At 37.3% G+C, this 22,095-nt stretch overlaps 2 protein-coding genes across 8 annotated transcripts in view; one reads left to right on the forward strand and one right to left on the reverse strand.

Annotated features, from left to right (window-relative positions):
• Positions 1 to 18,147, reverse strand: part of LOC139935923 (P protein-like) — a 43,876-nt gene extending 25,729 nt beyond the window's left edge. The window contains exons 1-11 of one of the 6 annotated variants that reach the window (XM_071930556.1): positions 18,047 to 18,063; positions 11,807 to 11,898; positions 9,931 to 10,208; positions 7,947 to 8,063; positions 7,722 to 7,779; positions 6,893 to 6,965; positions 5,905 to 6,157; positions 4,935 to 5,085; positions 3,929 to 4,066; positions 3,418 to 3,599; positions 2,683 to 2,821 (exon numbers count right to left, since the gene is read on the reverse strand). In XM_071930556.1, coding sequence (XP_071786657.1) covers positions 2,683 to 2,821; positions 3,418 to 3,599; positions 3,929 to 4,066; positions 4,935 to 5,085; positions 5,905 to 6,157; positions 6,893 to 6,965; positions 7,722 to 7,779; positions 7,947 to 8,063; positions 9,931 to 10,160 — 1,341 coding nt within the window. In that variant the 5' untranslated portion in view covers positions 10,161 to 10,208; positions 11,807 to 11,898; positions 18,047 to 18,063. The other 5 variants (XM_071930554.1, XM_071930555.1, XM_071930559.1 and 2 more) reach the window with 5 other exon arrangements.
• A 96-nt stretch (positions 18,148 to 18,243) lies between these two features.
• Positions 18,244 to 22,095, forward strand: part of LOC139936020 (nuclear pore complex protein Nup98-Nup96-like) — a 90,457-nt gene continuing 86,605 nt past the window's right edge. For both annotated transcript variants that reach the window (XM_071930718.1, XM_071930719.1), the window contains exons 1-2: positions 18,244 to 18,357; positions 21,436 to 21,559. In XM_071930718.1, the coding sequence (XP_071786819.1) occupies positions 21,511 to 21,559 (49 nt within the window). In that variant the 5' untranslated portion in view covers positions 18,244 to 18,357; positions 21,436 to 21,510. The remainder of the gene's footprint in view (positions 18,358 to 21,435; positions 21,560 to 22,095) is intronic.

Here is a 22,095-nt window from a genome sequence, read left to right on the forward strand (position 1 = left end):
TATACAACCATCAAAGTCTTTCTTACCAGTCTAATTGTTTGCAGGCTTGATATGCTTCTTCAATTTATTGTAACTGCCACTATGCTGATATTAATACTGTATTTTGCCTCAATTTGTCTCTGTTGACTTCATGACCAATTAATTTTGGATCATTTGCACAAGATGTACAAGTGTGTCCATCCATTTAATATATTTGGTAGTAATACACTTGCATGGTGACATTCATAAAATAATGTGCTTCATATTATAGTTACATTGTGATCATTACCCGGGTGTAAGATGGATAGTTACAATATTATGTTCTTAAAGCCATTATACACTTTCGGAACAGAAAAAAAAAAAAAAGTTCACAGATTTACAAATAACTTACAGGGTTTACAGAAGGTAGTGGTGAAAGACTTCTCTTGAAATATTATTCCATAAAATGCTTTTGTTTTTTTTAGAAAACATGAAAACAATTAACAATGGGATTTATTTGAAACACATGTCATGACACGGCGAAATGTGCAGAAACAAGGGTGGGTTTTCCAGTTATTTTCTCCCGACTCCGATGACCGATTGAGCCTAAATTTTCACAGGTTTGTTATTTTATGTATAAGTTGTGATACACAAAGTGTGGGCCTTTGGACAACTGTTTACCGAAAGTGTCCGATGGCTTTAAATAGTGTCTACCAATGTCTGTCACTTGGAGTGCCAAAAGTTTTGCCAGTCTATGTATATTTGTATTGCAAACATTAAAAACATAACAGGCCTGTTGGTGACTTCTCTAAGGGTTCTCTATATTCCAGCACCCCTATATGTTTCCACAACCCCCCTTGTGATTTACATGTTAGGGTAGGGTTATGGTATAGGGAAATACACTGGGTGTTAGAACAAAGGTGTGTTGCAACAAAGGTGTGTAAAATCCTTTTATTCTCTCTTAATGTAAATTTCGTGAAAATTTCTTTCTCGTGTCCGAGTGGAGTCAGTTTCACTCTTTTGAGAGTGAAAGTCAATCCGTGTCACTCTTTTTTAGTGTATTGGAGCTAACTTCACTCTAAATTGAGTTGATAATATTCATTTTGTTTTTTTATCTATAAACACCAATGTCTGTTAGCACTGTATACTCGGTACAATTACCTGAGATCTGTGAACAAAATCCACAGGCATATTACTCGGGTGGGATTCGAACCCACGACCTTTCACTCTAAAAAGAGTTGTCTGATGGCTCTTTGCAAGAGTGGTATGGCGGACAAAACGAGTGGCTTTTCACTCTTTTACATTTAAGAGAGTTATCTTCAATGTGTGTGAATACTCACCGTTTAGTAAGCATGATGAGATGATGACATGAGTGCAGTGATGTACAGTCAGATGGGATTGCAATGAATGAACAATCAGAGAACGGATGGTGCTGGTGCTTTTTATGGGGGAAAACATATTGAACCATCAACGGACTAACCTTATCAATTATGTCACTATACATGTATGTCTCACTAGATGGTATTTTTAAAAAACAAATACAAATCTGTACAATTTCAAAGTATATTATCTTACCCCAGACATGTGTCCATAATTGATTCAAAGTGTTTAAAGGCACTGGACATTATTGATAATTACTCAAAGTAATTGTTAGAATAACAACTTACTTGGTATAACAAGCAATGGAGAGCTGTTGATAGTATAAAACATTGTGAAATACGGCTCCCTCTGAATGAAGTAACTTAGTTTTTGAGAAATAAGTAATTTTCCACTAAAATATTTTAATTTAATTTTGAGACCTCAGAATTAGATTGTTAGGTCCAGAAATCAAGCATCTGAAAGGGCACATCTTTGTGTGACAAGGGTGTTGTTGAAATACACCAAGTGAGAAGACTGTTCTTTGACACTTACCAAAGGTGTCCAGTGTCTTTAAACACGCGTCTTGGCATGCAAGCCTATGCAGACACTTTTTTTTGCGAGACTATATAAATTCTATTAGTACAAGTGTAACTGCACAATCTTGCAATTTGACACCTTGTGAATAGAGACAGTAATTGGAAATTGACAAAACCAATTTCTTTTAACGATCCTACTTTTTAACAAACTGGCATTTATGAACAGAATGGGAATGAAAGAATAGTGACTATTATAAGTGGCCATTTAAAACTGTGCAGGGTCATGGCCTTGAAATAAAGGCCTTTACTTTTATTAGCATCCCTCTCAGAGAAAATTTGATTGAGGGATGACAACTTGTAATATTTTCTGACTGCCAATTGATGTGGGAAAAACGCTAACAAAAACTTTTAAGAATAAATGTTATCAAAGTAACCTTTAATGATAATAACCAGTGATGGGCTGTTATATGAGGAGAGAAAGCTGGGTTATTTACAGACAATTGTTAAAATACCCACTTCAAACAGGTGCTCCAGAGCCGTGCCAAACCAAATTCTGAAATAAGCACATGGAACGTTTTATGTCGAAACAGTTAAGAGTGACTGGATGTGCTAGAATCGAAAAAACGCCTGTTGCAGACGATCAGAACGACTCTTGAGCGCCTTTGTTGTCGATCTTGTCTTGAGACGAACCTTTTGTAAATGTTAAGTTAAGTTTGCCTGTCTGAAATCAAAATTTGTTTGTGTCGACCTAGAGTCGCTTCATATCTATTTGGTTCGGCACAACTCTGACGCGCCTGTCTGAAACGGGTGATAGGGCTCTTAAACTTACTGCTTTTTGGATGCCTTTATTAGAGACAATAATAACATTAGGTGGATCTCCAATGGCTGTAGCAGTGCCACCAATGTTGGAAAACATTACCTCTGCAATCAGAACATACTTTGGATCAATCTCCAGCACTTCACACAATCTAAAGAGCACAAACAAAAACATTGCTTTTTACTACTTTTCATTGTCGTTCTCGTTCAACTATGGAATTCTCTTTCAACCATGGAATTCTGCTCCTACAGCCCACAGAACTTTAATGGTGCTTTTACAGGGCCTAATTGCAAAGAGTTGCTTAAAAAGAAAATATCGCTTCACTGTTTTTGCAGCGAATGTTTCGCAGGAGTTGAGCACATTTCAACTGCTGTGAATTGATCATTGTCAGTATTGACACTGCTGTGAATTGATCATTGTTCAGATGTCAATATTCGCTTGGCATTCGCAGGATATTTATTTATTTGTTACACATCCAGCAGCACAATAACAGGATGAACAGGAAACAAGAAGAAATGTTCAGTTAAAGATGTGGCAGGACAACCCCAATTGGGGAAAACCCACACAATCAGGTAGGGACTGAAAACCATATCCACATGCAAGGCTCCGGTCTGAGGTGGGATTCGAACCGGGGTCCACAGAGGTGAAGGGCAGGGAAAGAAACCACTAAGCCAACCTGATTCGGACTTATGAACCGGGCTTTATATAACATACTAAATAGTCCGATTGTGGTTCTAGTTGTGGTACCTGATAGTGACAGGAGTAAGAAGCAAGATGGTGGTTACATTATCCAAGACAGATGAGACAACTCCAGAGAAGAGACAGAGGATGGTGATGAGGGTCCATACCTTCCCCTTAGCCATCTTGTAGGCTTTCAGGGCACAGAAATCAAAGAAACCAGTCTCAGAAAATATCGCTACAATGGTCATCTGTACAGAATACAAATCACAAGTAGGTTTTTAGTGTATTGATCACAACTTCTTAGATTGTCACTGTTCCTGTCAGGTTTTGAATTGAGAAACTACTTCTTTCTAAAAACTTCATTAAGAGGGAGCCGTTTCTCATTATCAAGTAAGTTTATATACTAACAATTATTTTGAATACTTACAAAATAGTGTCCAGTGCTCTTATAACTTTCTATTTTACTTATCAATGAATTTTGGGTTCTTGCTAGGCATCTTTAGAATTTGTTTTTGTACTGAAAGGTTTCTGTATAAAAAATATGCTTTTGATATGAATGAATAAAAAACTAACATACCATTCCCCAGAGTAGAGCAAGGGTCTCGTAGTCCACCCATTGCATAACTGTCTCTAGAGAAGGTCTTTCATTTAGTGCTGCTAGAACTGCTAGCACAGCAAACGAACCTAACATGGCCGCTACTGTACGATGAACTAACTTGCAGAAAAGAAACACAGGGAACAAATAATCAAGATTGAGATGAAATCAATTGGTGTATCCACAAATTCCCATGCAATTATTTAATTAATTGATAACTTCAATTTGAATTTAATATTAGATTTAATTATTTTATAGGGACACCGCCAACAAAGGGCTAGATAGCTCAGTTGGTATAGAGAGCCAGCACATAAATCCAGAGGTGGTTCAAATCCCATTCTAGTCTATTCTTTGTTCAACCCCAAAAATCATTTAAAAACTTACCCAGTCATTTTTCGTTGTGGTTTATATTGATATCTGAATTATTTTGGGAACATTTTAGAGATGTGGATCTCTCCACGTCCCTCAGGCTTCATCTCTTGAATCCTTAAAAGCCATGTTAAAACTCATTTACTTTGATGCTAACCTAACTAGTTATTACAATTTGTGTTTAATCGTAGATACTATGTACAGCGCTATGTAACTTGTAAAAGGCGCTTTATAAGTATTATTTATCATTATAATAATCTCAAAATGTATCTGATTTGAGGCATTGCATATATTTGGTTTGCAGTAACACCATAAGTGTATCTACTTGCCAGGTACAGTTTGTTCTTTAGAGAACTGTCTTGTTCTTCTACTACCGCGGTGTAGATTTATCAGACTGTTCGAGAGACTTCTCAGCTCTGAAAAGAACTGTCCTGCTTATTGACTACTACCCTAGCAAAGGTAGGCAATTGGCCGTGACTACCACTTTATCTCAATGTAAAAACAGTTTTAAAAATATGAAAAACCAATTCCAAAAACTTGTTTTTTTTTATCAGAAAACAAAGCTGAGACATGAATGTTTGCATCACAAAGTTGTTATAAGATGATAGAAACTATTTACTTCAAAACCAATGAGCACATAAACAGCAAGCAGGATAACTCCAGCATAAATGACTTCATACTCAGCAGCTTTAGGCAGGAATGTATAACGGACTGTAATCACTGTATGATGATTGGTAGTGGTTGCCACCTTGATGTAAAATCCATCCTCTCTGGTTATGGAAATAATAGAAAGAACTCAAAACCATCTGGGCCCAATTTCATGAAGCTTTTTCATTTCGCAAGCGCCGATTCTTAGCTTGCAGTAAGCAGAGCCATGAAATTTGGCCCATGTCAGATTTATCCTTTGACATCATGTTTAATTCATAAATGAAAAAGACAGATTTATTTTCAAAATCAGTTAAATTATGGGACAAAATATTCAACAGTTACAGGAGAATGAAAGAGAACCCCAACTCCAAGGAAATTAAAGGAAAAGAATTTTACGAAAGGGTGGTTTATTAGGTTAACAAGTTTTTTCAAAAAGTTTGGACTCAATTTGTCATCGAAATTGCAGGAGAATAATGAAAGAACAAACCACCCTTGTTGCACAAATTTGTGTGCCTTTAGATGCCTAATAAAAGGCTTCAGACCTGAAGTCTTTAATTATTTGAGTGAGAAATTATCTCTCTCAGAAGGAGCCGTTTCTCAACAAAGTTTTATACTCAACAGCTCTCCATTGTTCATTACTTTGTCACACAAAGTTGGGTGCTTTCAGATGCTTGATTTCGGGAACTCAAATTCTAGTTCTGAGGTCTCAAAATCAAATTCAAATATTTTAGTGGAAAATTACGTCTTTCTTGAAAACTACATTACTTCAGACTGAGCTGTTTCTCACACTGTTTTATACCATCAACAGCTCTCCATTGCTTGTTACCAAGTAAGTTTTGATGCCAACAATTATTTTGAGTAACTTACCAATAGTGTCCAGTGCCTTAAAGAAGTAGCCATAAGGAGGGTCACAAATTGGTTAAGTATTGTTTACTACTCACCCTTGTGATGGCAACTGAATCTTATTGGTATATTCAACCATCTCACTACTCTTGACAACATCCTTATCTGTAAGTAACACATAGTTAAACTCTTCTATCACATGACCATCAGATGACCTGGCTAGAGTTACTGTTGCATTGTGGGGGTCCTCTGTGTACGTATCACCAGTAACCATGCCAGTAGCAAAAGCACCTGCAATACTCAGTCTGATTATCGGTGACCCAGCCTCAGTATGATCACTGATGTTTAGGACTTCAATAAAAGAGACCTTAGTCAAGGAATTGTAAGAAAAGTCACTGTTTTATTGCACATAGCGTCATCGACCACCATATTTGATGACGAACTTGCACATAGCAACAGCGACCACCTTATTTGATGCATGATAAACAATGGAAAAATGTACGCATGTTATACGAGCTGCAGACAACTCTCAGCCAATGATAGCCTTTCACGCTTGCACGTTTCATCAAAGATGGTGGTCAATGACGTCATTTGCAATACATCGATGTTCCCACAGCCAAAATACTGTTGAAGTTAAAGTAATTTCAAACTGCTGTTTTGGAGACGGCTTATTTATATCATTTTTACGACCAATATAAAGCGGACTTTTTCATCCATAAAAAATGTCAATACTTTGTCCTTCTTGCAACTGTTTTTATGAGTTTTTAATTCCAAAACATCCCCCTCACTTTTTAAAAGTGAAAAAAAAAACGAAACAATACCTGGCAAAAACATTCCAATGCTTAGGTCGATTAGTGAGATTTGTCATTTCTAGAAAAGACTAAAAACTGACCTCACTTTTTTGCATATGATGAAGACATAAATCATTTTTATAAAAACTATTATGCCTTACTTTATAACAAATGTTAGCAGCAAAGAGTACCAAGAATTTGTACAAAAATTACAAAGTTTTCTGATTTTTCCCTTATACCTGATAACCATTTTTTTCCTAACTTCTGTCTGAAAAACAGTGTTATAAAAGGATACAGTGGCTCTCATAGCGTGAAGTTGCTAAGATTGCTCGGACTTCCTCAGTTTCTTCCTGTAAGCTGAAGAAAACCTGCAAGTACAAAAAGGCATTATGTGTGAGTGATTGCTTTCATGAGCAACAGAAAATGTGGTAAAGTTGACTTTTTCCCAAAAGAAACTTTTTCATTTTAATGTTTTCATTTTGTTTTTGTTTTCTAAAATGACTTGTGTGTATCCCATTTGTTTTCTTTTCTTTGCTATTTCTTTTGTGTCTTTTGGTGAATTGTTTTACAACAAAATATTTGTTTGTCATGAGTCAATAATTTTAAAATTAAAATAAAAGACTTCAAACATATAATGTGACAAGGTAAACTGTCGATAGTATAATGCACTTCAAAGAGTCAGTGGGGAAAAAAGTTCTACTTAATAAGCCATTTGCGAGTTGTATTTGAATAATGTCTGGTACAATGACTTGCTTAGTCACAATGTACCGCTTACATTTGAATTCCTCAGATTGTAGAGACATTGCTATGTCAAATCATGGAGGTAGGATTACCTAATCCCTCCTCCATGGTCATTGGTTCGGGGCAAGCTTTTGTATAGCAACCTCCAGATGAGCAAACCCTGGTACCGTATAAATTGTGTATGGGTGTTCACCGTCTCTTACGCAACTATGCAAAAGCTTGCCCCTAATCATGTGACATAGCAACTGTAGTCTGAGGAATTCAATTTAAGCAGTAACTTGTGATCAAGCAAGTCATTGTACCAGACTATATTCCAATCTTACACGCAAATGGCTTAGGCCTATTAGGAGAAACTAGTCAGTATATGTTTAATTTATACTCACCGTTACTACCATCATTAGCATACACAGAAGCGCTATCTTGAGAAAGTTCCATCTCTGCCTGTATGTAATATGTGAATTAATAAAAACCCAAATTAATAACTAAACTTGGGGGGGGGGTTAAAAATAAGTTTGTATTATTATATTACAACGGAGAAATCACAGCCATGTAACTGCTGCGCGTTTAGGATGATGTTTGATTCAGTTTTAGATTAAGTGCATACATACATTGCCTTTTTTGAGGTTAGTCCTGTAATCCATGACTTTGATTCACTGCTACCTTGGGAGCTGGAAGATAACCTGGTCCATATTCTCCTGTACACTGGAAGGTTATTAGATGTTATTCTGTCAAGAAAAGTAGTGTTTAGAACTTAAAATGGCAATTTAATTAATTTAAAAATAATACAAATTGTACAAAACAAAACATTTTAAAGTGCTTGAATTAGAGAATTCTGAATTTCATTGGTTACCGGTATTAAAATAGTTTTATAATGGACCTTTAAACCACCAGCTTTTGAAACATTTTATTTATAAATTTATTACGGTTGATCAATCTGCTAAAAGAAATCAAGCACAAGTCTAATCTTTATGGCACTTTGGGGGTTACTAAGCTGGTCCCTTGTGCCTATGGTCTTTCTTCCCATTGGCTAAGTTACAGTTAAAGCACCAGACACTATTGGTAGTTACTCAAAATAATTTTTAGCAAACAAACTTATTTGGTATTAAGCAAATGAGAGCTGTAGATAGTATAAAATATTGTGAGAAACGGCTCCCTGTGAAGTAACATAGTTTTTGATTAAGAAGTAATTTCTTACTCAAATAATAAAAGGTTTCAGGCCTGAATTAAGTATTTTTATATTTTTTTAAGGCATCTGAAAGCACACAGATGTGTGTGACAAGGATGTTTTTTCTTTCATTGTTTCTTTTGCAAATTTTCGCAGGTTTGTTAGTTTACGAAGTTGAGATACACCAAGTGAGAAGACTGAATTACTTTAAAGATAGTGGACATGCACCGTTGGTAGTTTTCAAAGACCAGCCTTCTCAATTGGTGTATCTCAAAATATGCACAAAATAACAAACCTGTGAAAGTTTGAACTCAATTGGTTGTTGAAGTTGTGAGATAATAAATAGAAGAAAAAACACCCCCTCTTAAAGCACACTAAGTTGTGTGCTTTAAGACGCTTGACTTCGAAACCTCAAAATCAAATTCTGAGGTCTCAAAATCAAATTCAAACATTTTAGTGGAAAATTAAGAGGGAGCTGTTTATCACAATGTTTTTTACTATTAACAGCTCTTCATTGATTGTTAAAGCCATTGGACCCTTTTGGTACAGAAAAAAAAAAAAAAAATCACAGATTTACAAATAACTTACAGGGTTTACAGAAGGTAGTGGTGAAAGACTTCTCTTGAAATATTGTTCCATGAAATGCTTTACTTTTTGAGAGAACAGTAAAACACTATCTATTGTCGTTAGCGAGAATTACGGATTTATTTTAAACATGTGCCATGACACGGCGAAACGCGCGGATACAAGGGTGGGTTTTCCAGTTATTTTCTCCCGACTCCCATGACCGATTGGGTCTAAATTTTCACAGATTTGTTATTTTATAAAGAAGTTGTGATACACGAAGTGTGGGCCTTGGAAAATACGGTTTACCGAAAGGGCCCAATGGCTTTAACAAGCAAGTTTTTATGCTAACAGTGATTACCAAAAGTGTCCAGTGCCTTTAAAGGAACACGTTGCCTTGGATCGGACGAGTTGGTCTATAAAAAGCATTTGAAACTGTTTGTTATGAAATGCATACGGTTAGAAAGATGTTTTAAAAGTAGAATATAATGATCCACACAAGTATCACTCAAAATTGCACGGTCAGCCATTTATGGGAGTCACACATTTTACTCCCATAGCCGACCGTGTTAGTCGAGGAGTTAAAAATTTTGAGGCATATTTGTGTAGATCATTGTATTCTACTTTTACAATATCTTTCTAACTATATTGATTTTATAACAAACGGTTACAGAGCACTTTTCAAAGACCAACTCGACCGATCCAAGGCATAATAGATGTTAAATTTGCACCAGGGATAAAGAATATTAATTTTGGTTTTTTACTCATACACCGATGTGTATTAGCACTGTATACTCAGTACTTTCCTGAGTCCTGTGAAAAAATATCACAGGCATTGTGTTCCTTTAAGCAATTCAACTTACCTTTTGTCATCTGTGACAAGATCTGCAGTATATCCAACAGTGAAAGATTGACCACCATTTCCATTGTCTTCTTTTTCAGCCAATGTTTCATGTTTCTTTTTCAAATTTCCCAAAAGGTGTGTGGTTTCATTGAAGTCTGTAGTTAAGACATCATTCTCTGGGATTGAAGAGGAATAAATCTCCGGCTTGGTTGTTACTGATTGGTCGTGAGATTGATACCTTGTGGACATGATGCAGAAAGTTCACTTCAGATGACTCAAAGATGTTACAATCTTTTTCTGAAGAGTTAAACAAAAATCAATGTTAAAGGGTCTGGATACTATGACACAAAAAACAAGGTCCACAGATTTAGCCAAACTCACACAGTTTGAAAAATAATGATGATAGAAAGCTTCCCAAAGGGATGCTGCAGTGAATTAAAATATAACAGTTAATTTTGCTGTCATTTATTTCTGATATTACATCAAGAAAATGTGTTTTGTTTATTCCTGACATATCTGACTTGCATAATTAGCGAATAAGTCATGCCCCCCTCCCCTTTTGTGGATTGTTACTGCCCCAGCCCCCTATAAACCATCAACGGCCTGTCGGGAATTCAAACATATCGTCGTCAAACAGAGTCTGGTCCCTAGGTACCAGGCCACACAGTGCACACGACTCTATATGCACACAGCCAGGGGGCCCGACGGCTCGGGTTACTGACATGACCTCCTGTTTATGCAAATGAAGGCTCCCTTTTGGGGGCAGGGGCGGGTTCCCCGAATCTCTTGAAAACCATTTTAAAAATAAATTGCTCATTTAACAAAATATAAAAAAATATTTCAGGTTTTAAAAGTCATGTTTAATCATTTAAATGAATAAAAATAACACTCCAGCCACCCTTTCAAATATTACTTGCTGAGGTGCTGTAGTTTTTTGAGACATGAGTTAAACAATTCACACAAATTATTTAAGCATGTAAAATGGGTTTCCATGACATTGTGTAACTCATTTCTCAAAAACTACAGCACCTCAACTAGTAATATTTTAAGGTAAGCTGTTACAAAAAGTACCCAAATCCTGAAGTGTTTTTAAAATGGCAGCAATAAAACAGGAAACAGAAACAAGTTTTGAACACAGTATATGACAGAATAAGTCTCCAAGTCGTCCCACACTTCAATATTTATCTAATACAAATTCCAGGAACTTACAAAAATACATAATAGTGAAATCCACATTTGGGCATGCTGATCGGACATTGCACACTCAAACAGTTTTAAAACTAATAAAAACAATTGATGTTTGTCCAAGCCTTTTCATTAATTAATGTTTGTACTCTCCTTTTGTTGGCAAAGTTGGCCAATCAAAAGACTTCTTAATACTCATTTTTAAAAACTTTTTACAAATACATTAATCCTTCAAAGGCTTTTACCCCCAGATTTTACTTACATTGATTGAAATGGAACACTTTCACAAAAATTATGAAAAAGCCACTAGACACTATTGGTAATTACTCAACATAATTGTTAGCATACAAACTTACTTGGTATTGAGTACTGGGGAGCTACTGATTAATATAAAACACTGTAAGAAATGGCTCTCTGAGGTAGTGTAGTTTTTGAGGAGGTGATTTCTCACTCAAATACTAAAGACTTCATGCTGAAGCATTTTATTAGGCATCTGAAAGCACACAAATTTGTGCAACAACAGTGTTTTTTCTTTCAATATTCTCTTACAACTTTAATATGACTAAATGAGTCCAAGTTTTTAAGACATTGTTATTTTATGCATAAAATATATGTTGGGAAACAACAAGTGAGAATATACTGGTCTTTGACAATTGCCAACGGTGTCCAAGATATTTACAAATTAATTAAACACAGTTATCAATTCTCACCCACAGAACACACTCTGCTCAGCTACTAGAGTTGTTCCAAAGTAAATGCATTCCTCATCCTGCAGTTCACCAATAATGCTTAGGAGACCCTACTGAAAATTCAAAGTACATATGCACATGAATGGCTTTACTGTAGAATGGCTTAACTGTCAGGTTTGGGCAGACTAATATTAATACCAATATTACACTATGAAACTTATATCACAGTGCAACGAGTCATAACACCTATCATAATATGATCTGCATACAAAGATTTGTATTAAGCTCGATGTACCTTCAAGCTGTGATTTGGTTTACAGTTACACAGGTGCACAACAGTTCAATACTTAATCCATAATACATCAAGGACTTTGAACTGTGTGTAACTTATGTCAAATCTTTGTTTACTTTACAATAATAAATATATGTATACAAATTGAAATCAAGATCAGCCTGTTGAAGGGGTTACACACCTATATTCCGACACCCCTATGTTCCGACACCCCTATATTCCGACACCCCTATATTCCGACACCCCTATGTTCCGACAATTGAACCTATATTCCGACACCCCTATGTTCCGACACCCCTTTATTCCGACACCCCTATGTTCCGACACATGTTCCAACAAGTTGTTCCCGCACATTATTACTGAGTTGATCAATAACAAAAACACAACTTGTATTACGCAAGGTTTCCCAGTAATTTTCGACCGGGATTAGGTTTGAACATTCATAAAATGAATTTGTACTATTTTAAAAAGTGATGGAATCACGCATGCATTTAATTTTTTTTGTGGTGGTTATACACATGAGTATGGCTCCCCGAGGTAGCTGGCAATAAAATACTCGGTACTTGCTATTGTTAGGTGCGTGTCCGTGTTGATAACATTTCATGAGCCTTCAATTAATAAAAATTCCAACCTCTCCTGCGTTTATTGTGCCGATGTGTAATTTCTTTCCTTTGCCCCCCCCCCCCCCACCACAATTTTTTGTAAATAATAATAATAATAATCATAATAATTTGTTAACAATTAATAACAATACATAATTCAGTCCTACCAACCCATTACTCAGTCCTCTTCTAAAGAAACCGAATATTTGTAATAGCAGAATCTTGTTATACAAATTAAACTCATTTGTGGGACTACATAAAGATAGGTTACCGGTATGTTCAACAACTAAATTGCGAACATGTGTAGTTTCTTCAAGTCACACCGTTTTTCTTTAAAAATAAAAGTCCAAAACAAAATATTGGTACATGTTGTCGGAACATAGGGGTATTTGGGTCGTTGGAATATAAGGGTGTCGGAACATAGGTGTGTCGGAATATAGAGGTGTCGGAACATAGGGGTGTCGGAATATAGGTTGAGTTGTCGGAACATAGGGGTGTCGGAACATAGGGGTGTCGGAACATAGGGGTGTCGGAACATAGGGGTGTCGGAACATAGGGGTGTCGGAACATAGGGGTGTCGGAACATAGGGGTGTCGGAACATAGGGGTGTCGGAATATAGAGCAGTCACCGTTGAAGGCACCAGAGACATGGGTTGTCAAAGCCAGTATTCTCTCAACATATGCGCTAAATAACAAACCTGTGAAAATTATGAATCCCCCCCTCCAAAAAACCCAAAACACCAATTAAGATACAATAAAATAAAAATTTTGCATAAACTTGGCCCCTTTTTTACAGGAAAAAAAAAGAGAGTAAATACTGTTGTTAAAAGCCATTCCAGTAATCTTTGCTGACAAACTTACAACAATCAATTGTCATTGTGAAGCCTACTTGATAAAATAAACATGGGTTATGAGAAGTTATTAAGAACAACAACAAGGCTCACCTCCAGCAAGGCATAGGCCCGAGGCCCAAATGTAATAATATAAAAAAATAATTTTGTTGGTCTGGGATGGTCTTGATTAGTCTTGATAATTAGACTTAAAAAAAAAAAAAAGCAAGTTCTAAAGCTATCAGTTTCCTCTAATGATAATATTTACAATTTCTGAAACAAGTACAACATAAGCCATTGGACACTTTCTGAAAAGACCAAAAATTAAAACTTCACAGATTTAAAAATAACTAGAATTTGAGAGTTTGTGTACAAACTCAGGGTGTTCGGGTGAATGGTCAAATGAGGTCACGTTGTGTACAACATTTGTAGAACATTACAAGAGGTTTCATGTAGTGAAAGAATCTTGTACGTAGCGTTTGTGGTTCTCAAGATATGAATTTTTCAATTATTTACCGTTTATTTAACGTAATAACGTCATCGATGACGTCATCATTCCAAAAAAGTTGCGGGTTCATCTACTCATGAAGGTTCATGTTTATGATAAGTTTCAAGTTCATAGTAGTTTAACATTTTGTTCAAAATCGCACGAAGAAAGATGAGGCGAATCCCAGCGTAGTGGAATTTGAATTACGCGCGCCTTCAACGGAGTCTGCATGTGTATACACAACCCGTAATGCCCACAGCCACGCAGTGCTGTTTTGTCGTAGAGCATGGATACAATGTAGGCCTACATGAACTACACGCACACACACCCACAATACAATAGTAGCATTCACATACATGAATGGCGATACTATCTGGTTTCTACGCGTAATGAATGGAGGTCAACACAAACGCGCGCTTTTACGACCAGAAGGCAAAATTCAACTGGCATTATGTTTGTGCAAAAATTTGAGCAGGATAACTGATCTTCAAACTGATATTCAAATTTTGCGAATATGATATATAGTTCTTGAGATATGAACTTTTGAAATTTTGAACTTCCGGTTTCAACCGGAAGTAAAAGTCACATGAGGTCACGTTGTGCACGACTTTTGTAGCTAATTACAAGACCTTTTATATGCACCAAATATCTTGTGTGGCATTTGTAGTTCTCAAGATATGAACTATCCAATTTTTAGCGTTTTTTTGAACGTAATGACGTCATCAATGACGTCATCATTCCAAAAATGTTGCTGTTTCGTCTACTCATTAAGATCAATATATATGGTAAGTTTCAGGTTCATACAAGCTTTAGTTTTTGCGAAAATCGCGCGAGAACGTTCGAGGAGAAGAACACGCAGAAAAAAAAACCAAAAAAAAAACAGAACAATAACAATAGTTGTTCGGCTGGTGGCCGAACACCTAAAAAAAAACAGAACAATAACAATAGTTGTTCGGCTGGTGGCCGAACACCTAAAAAAAAAAAAAAAAAAACAGAACAATAACAATAGTTGTTCGGCTGGTGGCCGAACACCTAACTAACAGGGTTTACAGAAGGTAATGGTGAAAGACTTCTCTTGAAATATTATTCCATGAAATGCTTTACTTTTTGAGAAAACATTAAAACAACTATCAATTCTCGATATCGAGAATAACAGAAAAACACATGTCATGACACGACGAAACGTGCGGAAACATAGGATGGGTTTTCCCGTTGTTTTCTTCGACTCCGATGATCGCCTGAGCCTATATTTTCACAGGTTTGTTATTTTAAGTTGTGATACACGAAGTGTTAGCCTTTTGGACAATACTGTTTACCAATGTTGTGCGATTGCTTTAAATTTGATTTTGATTTTGGTTGTTCCTTTACACCAATTTGAACTTCAAACAATGTATCCTACCCGAGTGTGCTACTGAGCAAATAATATCCCAGAGGCTTTATAACTGTTTGAAAATAGGGTCTGGAGGGCCAGGGGGAAAAAAGAGGGAAAAAGGAAAGAAGCTTTATCTCATTGCAAAGTTAACATAAATAATATTGTTTACGAATTAACGGAGTGCATTTTAGAAGACATCATAAACCTAAAAACTATTAACCAAACGATCTTGTATTTGGAAGTTGGAACAACTACCAAGTCTTGCACAACTCCGGTAAAAAGATGAGGTATAGAACTAGATTATAGAATACAATGCATTCAGTCCACTGTGGACCACTGTCCCAATTTCATAGAGCTGACTATAAGCTATAAGCACACAAATTAGCTATTATAATGTCTTCAATAAACCAACTACTAATGCTTCACAAGTACAGAGCAAGGGGAAGTCACCATATGAATCTATTTCATACCTCCACATCGGTGTAGAAGGCATGGCCAAACAACTCTCCAAACTCAATCCATCCAAAGCAGCTGGCCCAGATGAAATGTCTCCACGTCTCCTAAAGATAGTTGCTCATGAGTTAGCTCCAGTCCTGAGATCTCTATTCCAACAGTCCTACGACACCAATACAGTTCCAACCGAGTGGCGACAAGCTATGGTCTCAGCAATTTACAAGAGTGGACCAAAAGCTGAAGCATGTAACTATAGACCCATCTCGTTGACATGTATCTGTTGTAAAGTGATGGAGCACATTATCCTAAGCCATGTAGCCAAGCATCTTAATTCAAATAATATTCTGATTGACGAACAGCATGGATTCAGGGAGCGCCTATCAACGGTTACACAACAGGTAAACTCAACTAATGACTGGTCTGAAACACTCAACCATAAAGGTCAAACTGATGTCATCCTTCTTGATTTTAGTAAGGCTTTCGATAAAGTCTCCAACCAGCTCTTAGCCGAGAAGCTGGCATCACACATAACACCCTAGGTTGGATCAATAACTTTCAATCAAATCGTAAACAAGCCGTCTCTGTCAATGGAACACACTCCTCATTGATCGATGTTACATCTGGCGTCCCCCAAGGATCAGTCTTGGGGCCCGTGCTATTTCTTTTATATATCAATGACATAAATGAACATATTCAATATAATATCAAACTATTTGCAGATGACAGTATTGTGTACAGGGAGATAAAGACAGCAGACGACCAGCAGATTCATCAGAATGACCTAAATACCCTTACAGAGTGGTCAAATAAGTGGCTAATGAGCTTTAACATAAAAAAATGCGCAGTTCTCACCATCACCCGCAAACGTAGCCCGAAGACGCACCAGTACACTCTCTTGGGTGAGCAATTAACAAGTGTACAAAAACATGACTACCTTGGAGTTACGATCTCACACGACTTGAGATGGAAAGACCATTGCTCCAAAGTTGCACAGAAAGCAAGCCGTACACGAGGTCTCCTGAGAAGAACTTTATCGCCTTGTTCCCAACAGGTTAAGTCAAGAGCCTACACAGCACTAGTTCATCCACAAATCGAGTATGCAAGTGAAGTTTGGAATCCCACTGTTACCGACATAAACCATCTTGAACAGATTCAAAAGAGAGCAGCCAGATTCGTCTTCTCTGACTATCGTACAACTACTCATGTTACATTGCTTGTAGAACAATTAAATTGGGATCTACTTCACACTCGTCGCCTAATCTAACAATGCACACTGTACTACAAAATTCACTACAACCTAGTCAATATTACATCTCCACAGTGCTTTCAACATGCTACTTTTATCTCACAACGAGTCGATCACCCACTCAAATACACCTCTTTAACCATTCCAACCATTAATGTATACAAATATGCCTTCTTTCCAAGGGCTATGTCAGTCTGGAACAGGCTCCCACCATCTGCTGTCCTACACATAACTCCATCCACACAGGTCTTCCAAACATCAGCCATCCCTGCCATCAGAGCAATGCAGCCTCTGCATGGCAATATTGTCCTTTAAATTCTTTCCCTCTTTTTCTGCACCTGTAAAAAGTGCACCTTTAATCTTTTCTTTTGGCACCTTATCCACCTAGCTGTTGACGTCACTTTCCCACCATCCCAGTTTAGCCCAAATGGGGCTGTTAAGGGATTAAAATACCAAGTACCAAATAAGAATGAAATATCTTCCTTGATAAAAACAGGATAAAACCAACCAAATTTCCATTTGTTGCATGTTGCTTGTTACTGCATGATATTCAGCTGCTTATATTGAAAGTCACATGGAAATTTGGTTGGGAATCATGTTAATATCAAAGCAACATTTTCAGGCTAAGCAAATTTTTGTGCTTATAGCAGCGAGTCCATGCCACTCAAACAAACGGAGTGCCGCAAAAGGATTGTGAGTCGACAATATATCGTAAAGATACACACATTGGTAAAGGCAGTCAATTATTACTACCTTGCACACATATGAGGAAGAATGCACACACCTGTCACCCATGCTGTCACTAACTTCCCTTCTCTCCTCTACACTCTCAACACAGGCAGCGTCAAGCTAGCACCGGATTCAGCACCGGATTCAGTGTCAAGCTAGTTGTAATGCACATCAATAACCCTACGTGTTTTCAAGGATTAACGACGTGTAGTGTTCTTTTGCAACCATTTCATAGTTGTATTATACTTACCTAGCCCAGTTCCCATCAGAGGGAACACTTAATCCGGTGCTAACCTGACCCTGATCTCAACACAGTGCTGATCTCAACACAGTGCTTTTTGCCAATCAATCAATATCCATTTGTATGTGGCGCGCCGCCTATCTCTGATTATTGTCGGCAAATCATGTAACAGTCGTCTGGTGGGGAGCACAGAGTCAAAGTTCATCACGCATGGGCACTGATAACGCAATGGCCACTACTGACACAAGCGTGGAAGAAGAAGGATCCGGTTTGAGCGGGATTGATGCCGTCTTCAATTAGGTAGTTCAGTGAGATAATCGGTAAATATAGTCCACATTATGTCCCATAAAAGCTACCACCCTCATGCAATAACATAAATAACCTTGCGTTGGGATATTTGGTCACTCATGAGAAATTCGTAGCAACTTACCGTCGACCATCGACATGCAGTTTGAATCACAACAGACACATTCACTGAATGATTCAGTTTAGCCTAAAAAGTAGGCCTACACTTTTTAAATTTTAGTGACCTGTGTAGAACAATAGGCAAGTTTGACTCAATATTTTCACCGTTTTTTCAAATTTTTAACACAGCAGACACTTTCATCCCTTTTGTAAGTACTTGCAATGGCTTGGGTCCAATTTTTATTCTCAATAAAGTAAGGTAGGGCCGGCAACAAACACCAACATTACCAACAACAAGGATGCCACTCAGTTCACTGTTTTTTAATTTTGATTCACCGTTCTTATGATGCTGCATGCACATTTATTATCATTTATTAAGAATATTGAGCTTTCACATGTCTCATGTGTATTGTTTTTTGTGTGTTTTGCTTGGGTTGAAAAGTATGTTAGATAAGTTTGTATCTTTTCACCACTTTCTCTGTGTCATTTTTTTTAAAGGAAAGTCTCATTTGAGTAAATCAGCTATTTTTTAATTTAACCTAGTTGCGATAACGTAACCCTCCTTCTGACGGCAATAACGTAACCCTCCTCCCAATGGCGATAAAGTAACTCTCCTCCTGACGGTGATAACGTAACCCTCCTCCTGACGACGATAACGAATTCCCCCTCCCTCCCGACAGCGATAACGTACGTAACCCTCCTCCGGACGGGGATAACACTAACAGAACCCTTCACCCGAAGGCGACAACGTTACCCTCTCAGGGAACCATTTCGTCCAAAATGTTTGCATAGCAAAATTGCTTTGCAAAATTTTTTTTGTAAAGCAAAATCAAAATTTTGCATAGCAAATTTGAAAAAATGCTAAAATTGAAGATACGTAAATTTACGAAGCAGGTAAAGGTCTAAATGTCTATTGTAACTTATTGTTTTCATTGTGTGAAAAAAAAAGGTTGATATCTGCCGGCTTGAATCTTGTATTATTGGTGTGCTAACATGAAATCCAGTGTCAACTGGTTAAGGACGCAATAACCACCAACATTTTATTTATCCAACAATTTTCAATGTCTAGACTTGGTTTTATATAAAACAAAGGATAAATTTCCGTATGACGCCACCACTTTTTCACAAATTTTTACAAAAAGGGATATCTCATTGAGGTAAATTAGATACTATATTATTTCATATCGAATGAAAAAGTGGTGGCGCCGTACGGAAACTTTTCCAAAACAAACACACCAAAATCAGTCCTTTATGGATATTTACAGATAACCAAGAAAATCCATAATCATTAATAGGATAATATTCAGAATAATAAATGTGTGCAAAATTAGAAGAGACAACTTTAAAACCAATCATAAATACCCCAGACAGTTTCTCTACTCCTATTGGTGGAGAGCGTGTCACGTGGGCGTGTTTAAACGGTTGATAAAGACACAGCTGAAGCTGTTTAAGACCGGCTGGCTTCCGCATGTCGGGCGCGCGCAAGATTATCACGCGAAACGCAATAGATAGCTATACAGCGCGTAATATATGTAAGCGCGGGCGTAATCTATTCTAAGCGCGCGCGCATACACACAACCCACGTGCATGAAACAGATTCTTCACAAAGTTTTTGAAAAAAATATTTCAAACCTCAAATTTTCAATTGTTAAAGTGTCTAAAACTGTATTTTGTTTATTGTTTTTTAACAAAAGGGCATTTATGAATGGGAATAAAAGAGTAGTGACTCCTTCTTAACAGCCGTTGCAGGGTCGGAGGTGCAAGATAATAATGGAAGAAAAAACACCATTGTCACTTGAAGCTGTGTGCTTTCAGATGCTTGATTTCGGGACCTCATATTCTAACTATGAGGTCTCGAAATCAAATTCATGGAAAATTACTTCTCTCTCGAAAACTACGTCACTTCAGAGGAAGCCGGTTCTCACAATGTTTTATAATATCAACCTCTCCCCATTATTCGTTACAAAGTAAGGTTTTATGCGAATAAGTATTTTTCCACTGCCGTTGTTCGACGAGTGCCGTCAGGAGGAGGGTAACGTTATCGCCATTGAGAGAAGGGTTACGTTATTGCCGTTAGGAGGAGGGTTTTGTTGTAACCGTCAGGAGGAGGGTTATGTTATCGTCGTCGGGAGGAGGGTTAAGTTGTCGCCGTCGGGAGGACGGTTGCTTTATTGCTGTCGGGATGAGGGTTGTGTTACTGTTGTTTGGGACGAGGGTTACGTTATCGCCATCGGGAGGAGGGTTTGGAAGATTTGCTATGCAATTTTAAAATATTTACAGGTTTTTTTATTTTATGTATACATATGTTGAGATACACCAAGTGAAATGAGAAGACTGGTCTTAGACAACAACCAATATTGTCCAGTGTCTTTAAGTGTCTTGCTTAAAGGCACTGTACACCTTTGGTAATTGTCAAAGACCAGTGTTCTCACTTGGTGTATCCCATCCGCATCGTAAGCATAAAATAACAAGCCTGTGAAGATTTGGGCTCTATCGGTCATCTAAGTTGCGAGAAAATGATGAAAGAAAAAACACCCTTGTTGGACGAATTTGTGTGCTGTCAGACATGAATAAAAGACTTCTAGCTAGAAGTCTTTTATTATTTTAGTGAGAAATTACCGCTTTCCCAAAACTACAGTACTTCAGAGGGAGTCGTTTTCCACAATGTTTTATACTATCAACAGCTCTCCGATGCTCGTTACCAAGTCAGTTTTTAAGTTAATATTTGTTTTGAGTTTACCAAACGTGTACCTTCCCTTTAAGGGCATAAATGTCACAACTGGGGGATTCAAAACCCCACTATGCTGATCAAAAGCACCAGTTTGAATTCGATGCTCTTATCTGCTCAACCATGTCACTTCTACTTCCAAATATTGATGATATTTTCGATGACCCTGCAGGGCCACCATACTCTACTTTTAATCATGATCAAATCCTCCTTGGTGATACGTTTTTGTTTTTAAAACTGTTTTCTTCGCCCTTTATACTTGCAGATGATCTTCTGAGAGTATTTAAATCACAGCATTTGAGTTCACTACTCTTCTTTGGATCTCCTGTGAAAAGGGGAAATGTTTGGGGCCAACAAAACCCCCTTTGGAGGGTCATCCTTCGGAACAGGTACTCTTGGCTTAGAAATGTATTGAAATTCAATTTAACTGATTTGTTTTCTTGTGACAGGACTATAAACAACTGGACCTGTAGATTCGGAAGGTGTGTTTAAAATTTTCAAAATTTAACACACATAAAGTAGTGCAATTTAATGTGATATTTTTAAAAAGTTAAAAGTTTTTATAAGACCTGTCTACTTTGGAAGGCTGTTTGAGCATCTTGTATAAACCAAAGGTTGTATTCAAGTCTGAGAGTGCGGTAATTTCTCTTCAGCGACGTAGAATTCCCTCGTAGATTTGCTACCACGCTCTAAATATGCTCTAATGACGGATGTTAATTCACGAGAGGGCACTGTTTCAGTCAATAGTATATCAGGGCGACTAAACCGCACGATTCACATACTTGGAACCAAGTCTAAACACCACGCTGTTGTCAAATGGTAGTCAGGATGCCCTGCGACACAGATAAAAATGCACGCGTATAGCCGTTACGAAATAGTCGAGATCTGGGTACCAGTCTTTGCACACTATTATTACATACAAAGG

This window comes from Asterias amurensis, chromosome 4, assembly GCF_032118995.1.
Source record: "Asterias amurensis chromosome 4, ASM3211899v1".
Taxonomy (NCBI): Eukaryota; Metazoa; Echinodermata; class Asteroidea; order Forcipulatida; family Asteriidae; genus Asterias; species Asterias amurensis.